Raw genomic sequence first — 12,110 nt, 5'->3', positions numbered from 1 at the left:
GGAGAGATTCATACATTAGTGTATGGAAGGGCGCTGACCAGCACATCCTTGCAGTACTGTGCAGCCCCCTGAAATGCACAGGTGACCTTTGAGATGAATTTGACCTGCACGTTTCTATAATGAGCACAAAAGGAACAAAAAGGTGTATGCTCTGCTTTTTCATTTCCACTCATTTTTGAGAATTAGGCCAATTTTATACCACGATTCTAAAAAGTATGTGCAGCTTGGATGGCCTTGTAACTGCCTTATTTTTCTGAATCCATTCAACATCTGTTTTTTATGCCCGAGATCACAGATGTGGTTTATAAGCTCATGACATATGCAAGTATACACAATTGTGGGAGCCCCTCTACTGAGAACGAACACGGTTCAAATAACCAGTTCTATGGGAGCTATCCCACTCAGGAAGGTCTACACACTTTAGCTCACGGTACCTTTTACAGAGGAGAAATGTCCATTTACATATCAGTCTGATCCAACCCACCAGGGCAGTCCAGCAACCCTCCAGATAATCGTTCAACTGCCAAGCCATTACAAAAGGGAAAAGACCATATGCAATCAGGCTTGGTCCCACCTAAAAGTGGCAGTCCAGCCCGAACTGTTTGGTCACATCCCTTCTGCAGGAGACCACAAGCATCCCCAAACATGTTTGGCCTCATTGGGCATCAGTGAGGAGTAGCTTGGCTCTCTAGGCCCAGCAGCCACGGGACCCAAGACTGGGCATACCTGTCCCACTCGGGTTGACAATAGCAAAACAAAAGAGGTGTTGGCTGGAAGCTTTAGAGTAAATCCTAACCTCTGGCATTGCTCTGGGCAACCCTCCAGACCATCGATTTTCGCCTGCCAGGATTCATACCAATGTACTGGTTTCTGACGGATTGCAAGGTGTATGCAACTTGTGGCTGTTCTTGGGTACCCGCCTCATGTGCACAGACATGCCTTCATTTGGGGTTTCTTTAGGTTTAATCTCTGGAAACCTGGCGCTCCGTGCGTCTGCAAGGGAAATGCTCTCATAGCTAAACAATTGCAATTTTGGAACAAGCAGAGATGAAGCCCACGAATGCAGACTGCACGGGTGCTGGGTCTGGCAAAAAGGAACAAACGGGGTCACGCATCTAAACGATGCCACCTGCAAACGGCAGTATATGGAATGTGGTAGATCAGAATCAGGAGATTTGCACCTTAAAACTTGCTCCACACCTGGAGAACTATGGACAAATCAAAGTTCAGTCAGGCCTCCAAACATTCATGTCGTACCAAAACTATTTTATCAAACCTCAGAGAAGAGCTGCTAACATTCTTAAGAGGGTCTTGCATGCGGTCTTACATTGCCTAAGTGGATTGGTAGCAATAGCAAAGGCCACAGCAAATGGAGGAATAGCCCTATCCGCGCACATAAACCTCATTCAACAAGTTAAACCAGACTTTGCACATAAACCTACCAGCATCATCAACGATGTACCAGAAAAATCACCTTCACATCTAAATGGCCCATTGGCCTACATCAAAGCATAAAACATCCGCTCTCACACATTGTAAGACAAAGACCTACATCTCCACCTTAACCCAAAAGCATACTGTGGGGATTGATACCAACTGACGGGCTGACGGAACCGCTCTACATTCCAAAATAGAGATCCTGCCTATGGGTTCAGTGGTCCCAACAATCCTCATGTCAATGTCCAGACACAGTTGAGCCTCCCTTCTGTGCCCAAACTGTAGGTACATAACTTTGGTGTACTGCTTGACTGACACTCCCCTTCAAAATCAAATCAAAAAGCAGTATGACATTTGTCAGGCACAAGTTTTCCTCTTGCTACTACAGTTGTCACATAAAGTGCAGTAACCCTTGCAGTGGTAATGTCCTTGAACAAATGCGATATCATCAACACAGGGCTCCTACTAGCACCCAGTCCTCTACTGGCCAGTTAGACACCCAAGACAGGCGATCATTATTTTCTCACAATCTTAATAAGCACAGACCTGGTGGGTTTTTTCTCCCGATATCAAGTCTTCTCCCATCATAATCCACTACCATGTAGAATACTTCTGAAAGGACCGAGCAGTCTTCCCTCCATTGTGTCCCTTCCAGGACTTGGGAGCGTGGGAGAAGAATATTACATAGGGAATGGGATGAGTGACAATAGGAGCAGTGAAGGGTAGAAAAGGCACACAATGGCTCCCCACAGGTTATTTGTATGCTGGCGGTAAGCAGTCTACCCTCTTAAATAAAATACACTCCCCAGGCAACGCTCTACAAAATAAACAGAAATAAATATAATAAAGTTTGTTTAGATTTACTACCAGAAAACACTATGCTGAGAGCATTATGTGATATTGAAAAACAGAAATGTTTTGGACTTGTGGCAGAATAGATGACTGTTGTCCTTGTTTAAATCAGCGCGAGCTCAGGGTTACTTGGGCAAGAACTATTTTTCAATCCTCATACCCGTGAGCCCACCTTCACACAACAGGGATCAAGGCACAAATAATCCTCACGCTTCGAAGCAGCCTGCTTTCATGAAATAAATATAACTTCCGTGTGAAGAAGTTTAAGGAAATGCACACGACTTTATTTACAATGTTATTTTAATATATTACATTCAACACCAAAACTTTACATACATCAATTCTGACTCCCACAGAAAGTCAGTGATACACAGAAGGTAGCCATGTAAGGCAGATCTAAAGGCACATCCGAAAGTGAGGTCTACACCGAGTAGTAAAGCAGTTTGTCATTTATACTATTACATTTTTATTCAGCGGTCATGTTTTTATAAGATACAAAATATGTTTTGCTTGCGGGAGGGAGCGCATTTGTAAATCTGGTATGACATCCTGTATACGCAAGTACCACCAACCTGGGGACAGGTTAAAGTCTTAGATATCCCCAGTTTGGGGACTCTCGCAGACAGGGTGGCAAAATGCAGGCACTCCAACAGATCCTCCTGTTTAACTTGAACAAGTAGTCATTTGTAGTGTGCTAAACTGAATTAATTTCAGACAGCTAGAGCCCCTCTTGGCTGAGATGTAAGGGGAGAGCCCGAATTGCAAAGGCCAGCCCGCTGGCCTTAGACAGGCTAAGGGGACAGTGACAGGTGCCACTATTAAGTCAACCGCTTGCATCAGATTCCACAGCTGTGAACAGTTGGAAATTCCTCAATAACTTAAGATAAACACAAAATTCTTTATTGTTAGGCAAGGATTTTGAAGGTTTGTAAGTAGCAGATTTGCAAAGAATGTTCTATGTGTATTCTAGAAATACATATCTCCCATTATTACTGTATTACTGTAACTAAAGCGGTCTGTTGAGAGAATGTACACCAACAAAGGGAAAGTGAGATGAGCAGATAAAGTTGCATGACATAGTGTATCCTGAATTGCTTTAGTACACACCTGAAAATGAATTCCTTCTTTACATCGTTACAGATTCTACCTTTTTGTAATGCAACTATTTCCTTCAATTATCTTCTTCAGAAGAGTTTGTGTAAAATTTGAAACGGCTGTAATCATGAAAAGGGCTTCAAGAGTGCCATTAACTTATGAATCACTACAAGCAGTTACAATAGTGGATCCCCTGATCAGCAGATCGGACGGAGCGAAAAGGTAAGAAAAAAAAAAAGCATCGCTCTCAGGGCCCAGCTGAGCTTCTGCTTAATGTGCACGGATGGATGTAAACAAGGAACAAGAAACATGTCTGGTTATTAGGCGACAGGATATCTCATAGAAGCCCAGGGACACGATTGCAGAAAACTCGGTGTCTGGCAAAAAATAGGCAGACTTCAGTAACCACAAATTTTACTTGGGCAAGTGAACTGGATACTAACACCAATTACTTTCACTGAAATGGGCTAGTAGATGTTTTATTAACAAGCAGCGACATTTAGTGGCCCAATAAGCAGGATTAGGTTTGTACACATCAACGAATGTGTGCTGCTGATTTACAAATCATAATTGCAAAATCCAAGAATTTGTGACCTTGCTGCAGCCTGAATTTACACTTTTCTCTCCTGCCTTTGTTAAAAAACATTTTTTAGCAGAACCCACAATGCACAACGGGAACAAAGGCTTCCGTCTTCTCATACATTCAATCTGGTTTGGAGGAGCAGCAATTGGAGAGTTCCGAGCACTTCCCACACAGCATGCAAAAGATATTGAATCGGAGATTGCATGCAGATTCGGCCTCTTCTAAACACACTTCAATCACTGAGCACAAACAAGGCCAAGCTCATGTCCTTAACACTGCTCAAGTCTTGGCCTCATGCCTCCAGTTAGAGAGTTTATAACGATGGAAAGGATTGCTGAGGCGGCCATCTCAGGATGAAGCCAGCCCAGAAGCAGTCCTCACATCAGCAGCTGTTCATTCTCGATGCCTTTTTGAGCTCTCCGTGCTTGAACTTTCCCTGATAAAATATAAAAAAAACAATTAAGTTGACAACTTTTTTTTTTTAAATCAAATTTTATAACAAGTAGTTAAGGCACTTGAAGAAAAAGAGTAAAGATTTTCAAAAAACGATAATCGTCTTGTCCTTACTGTGTGTTCTTTACACCCCTGCCTCCACTACACCCCTCCCTCGGCATGTAACCCTTACAACCACACAAAAACCTTCAGAGGCAAATGTGTGCTCCTACAGGATATACACCAGATTTTGCAAAAACCGGTTACCACATTTCACCAACTTTGACCCTGGATTCATTGAGAATATATGTCAAGTATTCCATCTCTTAGATCGTTCTGACCTTCCTTGGCCATTCCCTTTCCGTGGGGGCTTTGTTCCGCTTCCAGAACTGAGCCACACAACTTCTGGCTGCCACCAGGAGAGTACGGGTCATGTGGTTGCCCTGATCCTCTCCCATACCCCAAAGAGGAGCCCCCGCCCCCCCATGGAGATAGGCTGCACGTGATCCTGTCAACCCCCTAATCCACGCGAGGAGCTTCACCCCCATAGGTTTGCATATGGGTGCATCCCCACACGTGGTAATCTCTGCCAGGGGTTTGGCACTTCCAGCATTTTCAGTCTGCTCCTGAGTACATTTTGGCCAAGAGGGCGCGGGGGGGGGGGGGGGGGTACAGGGTGTTGCCAACGGTGCAGGATCTTGATTGCCTGCATTCTGAACTGGAGGGAAGCCGTGGATTGGGAAGCCCTTCTACACATGGAGGCCCATAATTCATCCAGTATCTTTTTTTGTAGTTCCTTGGGCCATCTCTCCCTGGCTTATGGATCCTGCGGGGGCTCAGACTCCAAAAACACTTTATAGATGCTTGCTATTCGGCCCTTTGTGACCCGCCCCCTGCAGGGGCAGAGGTTCAAAGGTTGTAAGGTCCCTTAGTCGTGTCCCCGTCGTGAGGCCTTGAGAGCTCCTTCAATTGCAAATAACAAAATGGGGAGAGCTGGGCAATATGGAGGCGTTCCTCCAGGGTTTCCATAGACAGAAATCACCCCCCCCCCCCCCCCCCGACACCTGTCCTACTGAGCCCCGCATCGTACCATTCCTGAAATTGCTGTGGGTCCGCTAGAAGATCCCTTAATGGTGGCACCCAGATACAGCTGAGGGGGTTGGGGGGGGGGGGGGGGAGGGCAGGTCGTGATCCCTCTCATGTCGCTCACCTCCTTCCAGATTGACCACAACACTTCCGACAGAGAGCGTCGGAGGACCCAACTCCAGATCTACCAACAGGCGGAACTGGTTTGCTCTAGAATTTGTCCCCAGGTTCGGAAGATCCCCCCCCCCTTCCCTTGAGAGAATGAGAGTCCTAGATGCTATTCTGGGCCTCTTTCCCACCCACCGGAATTTCAGTAACCTGCTTTTGAACATGTTTAGAAAGTGCATGGGGACAAGCACTGGAAGCATCCGAAACGGGAATAAGAATTTGGGAAGGATGACCATTTTGATACAGTGGAGTCGCGCCATCCATGACGGGTTCAATCTAACCCATTGGTCAATATCCCCATTTATTTTCTCCCATAACAGGGGAGAGGGGAGAGCGTTCCTGTCAAATAGACCAAGGTCTCCCGGGATCTCCACTCCTAAGTAACGGAACCCATCCCCCAGCACCCAGAAACCAAGTCCCTTCATGTATTCCCCAATCTTGGGTCCCATTGGGTATGCCACGGACTTGCGAAGGTTCACTTTAAAACCTGACAGTTGCCCATATACCTCAAGCCTTTCAAGTAGTGCTGGGAGGGAGGACTGGGGAACAGGTTATATAAAAAGGAGGGTATCATCGGTGAATAGACTTAATTTATATTCTTCCTCCCCCACTTGCACCCCTCGGATTTGGCTGTCGGCCCTGACATCCATTGCCCATGGTTCCATGACCAAAGCGTACAGGAGCGGGGACAGGGGACACCCCTGTCTGGTTTCCCTTCCCAACCCGAAAGGTTGCGACTCTTCCCCATTCACCACCACTCTTGCCTTGGGACTGGAGTACAAGGCCGCTATCCAACGCTCCCATTTCTCTCACATTCCCACCGATACCAGTACCCCCTTTTAAGACTAGCAGCTCACGCATTCGAAAGGCGTCTAAGGATAGCATCAAGGCTCCCCTTTATTTAACCATAGGTGAGTGTAGCACATGAAGGGTTTTGCGTAGATTTTCCACCCCCTTACAATTCTTAATAAAACCGGTCAGATCGGGGTGGACCAATACAGGGAGAACCCTCTTGAGCCTGGTAGCCAGATCCCTCGTGAAAAGCTTAGCTTCTACATTCAGAAGCGCAATGGGCCTGTATGCCTGACAGTACGCGGGGTCCTTCCCTGGTTTGGGTAGCACCACTATTCTGGCCTCCAGAAAGGACACAGGCACTTTGCCAATGGTGCTACCAGAAACTCCTGAAATTGTTTGAAGAAGTCGGCTGTGTACCCATCCTCCCCCTGTGCTTTACCAGAATTCAATCCTCCTATGGCAGCCACTACCTCTTTTGCCGTCACCATTGCCTCCAGGGCCGCAATTTCCTCGGGGCTAAGCTTTGGGATCGCCAGGTTTTCCAGGTGTGTCTTGGTCACTTGGTCCCCCGGCTCCGGTGCACTCCTATATAGCTCCTGGTAGTACTCAGCAAAACACCCAGGGATACCGTCCTGTTGGCCAACCATACCACCTTTTTTGTCTCAGATCTTCTACATCAGTCTATCCCCTCTGCTCCCATTGACCCCACCCGATCTCCCCTTTCATAATACTGTTGCTTTCTGCATCTCAATTTCTTTAAGAGTTCACCCATAAGCATGGCATGTAAGGCCAGCCTCTTGTCTCAAATGTGATGTAGCAAGTCTGTCCTGTCCCCCATTCAGCTGAACTCTGAGCCCCTGGATTGCTTACCGTAACTTACTCTCGATGAGCCCTCTCCTGTTTTTTCCAGGCCCCGTCCGCTATTAACAGGCCTTAGCAGCGTCCGACACAATGTTTGGGTGGACCTCCCCGGTCTCATTGACCTCATGAAAAGGATCGGATTTCGTTCCCCAGATATTCTCTGAAAACCGGGTCCTGAAGTAAGACATTATTACAGCGCCACCCTGGGTTGACTCTTCTCTTGGCTTCAAATTGCCAGGATGCTGTCACCATTTCGTGATCTGACCATGTGACCGTTTCTACTGTGGGGGTTGCAATGTCCTTCACTTGTTCCTGTGGGATTAATAGATATATCCTGGTGTAAGTAGAGGGGGGAAGAAGAAAGTATATCCTCCTTCATGGGGGTGAGAAGCCCTTCACACATCTGCCCAAAAGTGGTCCACGAGGAGGGCAGCAAATTCTCGGTTCTCCTTACCCACCTGCTTAGTTGCTCCCCCTCTCGCTGACCACCAGTCCAACCTGGGGTCTGCCACGAGGATGAAGTCGCCCCCTACTAGTACGTGTCCCTCCCCCCATTCCCCCAGTGCTGGAAAGACTCTTCTAATACTGAATCTGGCCCACGTTGGGTCCATACACCGTGGCCAAGGTGAACAGGACTCCATCCACGTGGCCCTCGAGCGCCAGGAATCTACCTCCAAAGCCCCTCTTGATTTGAAGCCCCTTCATGCAAAAGCACCATGCCAAGACAATTCCTACCCCTTCCTTTTTATGGCCTCTGTTGGAAGACCAGAACATTTGTCCCACCGTCCCTTTCCATAGGAGACTCCCATCCCCTGTTTGAAGTGAGTTTCCTGCAAGAACAAGGCGGATAGCTTGAGGGATTGGAACATATTGTAGGTCAGGGTCCATTTATTTGGGGAGTTCAGTCCCTTGAGGTTGATGGTCACAACCTGCAGATCAACCATATCCCCGTCTAGGAAATTTCCCTGTGCCTGGGGTCGTTGCCCTTCCATATGTCACAGATGCCCCTTCCCTGTTAATGCCGGACCCCTCCCCACTCCTTTGCCCCCCCCCCCATGGTTCCCTCCCTAACCCACAACATCAATCCCAACCTCAAACCCCAAAGAAACAGGGCATAAAGCCCAAATCAGAACAGACACCTGAGTTTCACCAGGGTGTGTGGAGATTAGCCGTCGGCATGCCTGTCCTTTGCCCTTGACTGAGCCAGCCCTTATCCGGCGGCATACTGTCTCAATGACCACCGTTACTCCAACAGGTTATTACAACTACAGTTCACTTGGGAAGGTGGTGAATCTTGGGCCCTTGGCTTCCTAGAACGTCTAAAGCTCCTGTCTCTTATTTCCTCTGGGTTGGGCAAATGCACTCTTGAAGCGCTCCCTCAGCTGCCGCGGATTCTTTCTCTCCGGCTGCGCCTCCTCGCTCTGCAGTTCTTTCAGGAGATTGTCCGCGTCCTCGCCTTGATGCAGAACAGTTTTCACACTCGTTTGAACAGGAGAGTGAAAGGGAAGCGCAAACGATACCTCACTCCCTTATCTTGAAGCCATTTTGTCTGGGGCCTACATTTGCGACGTTGGGCCAGGGTGTAGGCCGATAGGTCTTGGAAGATCCAAATCTGCGCTCCTTACCATTCAATCGTGCCCTGCTCTCTTGCTCTCTGTAGGATTTCTTCTTTATCGGTATAGTAGTGGCACTTAGCGACCACCGAGCGTGGTCCCTCACTGGGCCCTGCTCCACTATAAACCCCATCAAATGTAACGTCCCTCTCGGGGGCGGGGGGCAACAGGTTATGCAATAGACACAGAAGGGACTTTTCCCGTTCCTGTGGTGTTTGTCTCTCGGCCTGGGAGCCCCCAAACGCAGAGATTGTTCCTCCTCTCTCTGTTTTCAATGTCATCCACTTCAGACCGCACCTCTATGTCCCTGCGCTCAAGCTCCTTCAGCTGCATCCCTACCTCCACGTCACCCATGTCTGTGGCACGGTGCAAATGCTCCAGGGCTTCCACTCGGTCCTCCACCTTCGTGACCCTCAGTGAGCGCACTCAACAAACCTTGGACCTCTGCCCTGAATGCACGTAGTTCTCATAGCACAGCGTGTATGCCTTGCTATATGCCCCCTAGTTCCCCCAGGTCTACTCCAGCTCCATACGCCATACTGCTTTTTTTGCTCTGCTGCGCACCTCCTTGTTCCTCCACTACACACTGCTCCCCCTTCAGCACAGTGCACAGGTCTGGGGCCTTCTCCATGGCTTTCCTCCCAGATCTCCTTTTTTGCAGGCTTGTCCTCGGCCCCAGCCCCTGTTGGCAGGGCCTGTATTGTAACTCTGCCCCCCTAGGGCACAGCAGCACCTCTAGTTAAGTGCAGCAGATTTTGTGGTCAAGGGTCCACCTACCTCCCCAGCGGTGCCCACGATTTATTTTTTATTTATTTAAATTTGTATAGCGCGCAAGCAGCCCAGGGGCATTGAGGCGCTCCTCTATCGTCTCATTTGCTGGGGGTAGCCACAGCCCAGTGCCAAGCTCTGTGCCTGGATCCCTCCAGGCTCGCTTCTGCGAGCTCGTGCAGGCAATGGTGTGGTATTGGGGGGGTAGGGGCGTCCGCCTTGCCGGCTCCCGGCCCTTATTCCCTCCTTGTAACGGTGCCAGCGCTTCGCCACAATAATTTCTATGCGGAGGTGTTGTGTGAGCGGGTCTCGCCCGCTCTCCGTTTCTATGTGGCTGCGATGTATGTTGGGGGAGGGGCGCCTGCTTTGCCACCACCCAGTCTTTGTAACGGTGCCAGCACTTCCTGCTGTTTCTGTGCAGGGGGAGGGGGTGTCGGCAGGGAGACTAGTGCCTTACTAGTTTATGTTGGCGGGTCTCGCCCGCTCTTCAGTTTTAGCGGAATCCGCCGCCAGTTTTCCCTCTCCGGCTCTCTGCGCAGTGGTGATGGCGCTGGTGCCCAGAGCCTCTGTGCCGGCGTTACCAAACTCTGGGCCCGCTGGTCTCTGCTAGCCCTCCAGGACTTGAGCCGGAGTGAGGGTTGTGTTCCCACTGCAGATCCCCCAGCTATCGGTTGCGTTGTCTTGCTCACAGGGGTATTCTTAACTTAAAGGCCTGGCCAAGCGTGGAGCGCAACACTCACGTGGCCATCTTCATCCGCGCCCCCTGGTGGTCTCAGACAACTTTTTAAAATCAAAATCTTTCATAATGATATAACGGGAAGGCTGTCAAGATCATTATTCAGTGAAAATGTTGCCAACTAAAATCTAGTTAGTAAAAACATTGCGGTGATAATACCTATGCAGTGAAAAAGTAGCAAGCAAAAATGCAGTTGAAAGTAGACAAATATATTTCGGCTGGGCAGATGAGTTTTGGGGTCAAGGAGGGTTAAATGATGCGATTGCTTTGTTTAGGGTTAGGATAGGGGTTAAAGATTTTGTATAGGGCCATGTTGGTTGTAGGATGGCTGGTGATGTTTGGGTGTGGTAAGTGTCATGGCAAGTATTAGGGTTGGGGTTATGCTAAGGCTAATAGAATAATGGTTTGGGTAAGTGTTAAGGAAAAGGATAGTGAGGCTGGTGACGTTGGCATCTGATAGTGGTTAGGCTATGACGAGTTCATGCTCACAGAAGTTTAGTATACTGAATAACAAACAATCTTTTTTATTTTTATTTATTGACTCTTGGCAGGTACAGTGAGAGACACTGGGCATCGGATGATTACTATTGAGGCGATAAAAACCAGTAAAGCGAAGCAACCCTGCTGGTAACGGCCCCACCACACTAGCGAAGTAAGAGTTCATTAACACGGGTGGCAGTCACATTACCAGCAGAGACTATGCGTCATGCCAGTTGACATTTGCACCCGTGAATTTAGGATGCATAGGATTATGTAGTTTGAAAATATTTTGTTTGATGCAGTGCTGCGTGTGGTGCACCGTGTCGCATGAAGAGAAACTTTTTCCCATTAGAATATAGTCTCCATAGGAGAGGGGAAAGGGCGCTCTTTACTGTGCCCCAATTGACATGCCTTAAGAGGGGGCGGGGGATGGGGCGAACTGTGAAAGCTAAAGTAAGGAGGATGAACACTTGGGAGAAGGGGGGATGTGTTAGTGGTAGAGAGGACAGCATGGGAAGGAAGAGTCAGCGCTGCAGGTGTGCACTGCCAAGCAGAATGTGGCCGATTGTTCGAGAATGTGGTGTAAATTTACAACCAGTACAAGCCAGCACTCTGTCTATATGCACCACACAAGATGGTAATTTAGGTTATGTGGAAAAGGGCGTAATGTTATAGGTGATCAAAAGTAAATGAGATTTACGAGATAGACTTGCAAATGATGCATGAACAATGCAGTACTCTGAAGCAAAACCAATGATGATGATTTCTTGAGGGAGGTAACTGAATGGAAAAGGATTGTACCGTGTATGCTGGAGAAGGGATAAACGTGCTACTCGGACTACAATTACACAAACGCTTGTAAAATGCCCAAGTATAAACGAGTATGCATCAATTTTACACTATGTGTGCATCACAGCATAACCTAATCTTCAAGCAAGACGTCTTGTCATTTATTCCGCTTCGCCAATATTTTACCAACGTTTATAAGTTCAGGTTTGGCAAAGATGCCACGCCACTAAAACATTTTCGACTGGGAGTTTACCTGCCATGTTAGCATAACATTTAAGTTCACCATAAATCTGTGTTTTCGATTCAATAGATGAATTTGGAGATCATCCACTTATATGGATATCAATAAACCTTCCAAGTTTATTTGAAATATTTTATTTTCCCTCAATACATTAATGTGTTAATTGCTTTGGTA

The 12,110-nt window shown here is 47.9% G+C and overlaps 1 protein-coding gene across 1 annotated transcript in view; it reads right to left on the bottom strand.

The window, feature by feature from the left end:
- Positions 1–2,551: 2,551 nt before the first annotated feature.
- The window catches only part of TCTA (T cell leukemia translocation altered), an 80,812-nt gene continuing 71,253 nt past the window's right edge, over positions 2,552–12,110 (bottom strand). The window contains exon 3 of the mRNA XM_069644167.1: positions 2,552–4,403. Coding sequence (XP_069500268.1) covers positions 4,361–4,403 — 43 coding nt within the window. The 3' untranslated portion in view covers positions 2,552–4,360. The remainder of the gene's footprint in view (positions 4,404–12,110) is intronic.

This window comes from Ambystoma mexicanum, chromosome 2p, assembly GCF_040938575.1.
Source record: "Ambystoma mexicanum isolate Mex_15411 chromosome 2p, UKY_AmexF1_1, whole genome shotgun sequence".
Lineage (NCBI taxonomy): Eukaryota > Metazoa > Chordata > Amphibia > Caudata > Ambystomatidae > Ambystoma > Ambystoma mexicanum.
The sequence above is the reverse complement of the archived record's forward strand: the minus strand, read 5'-3'. Positions and strand labels throughout refer to the sequence as shown.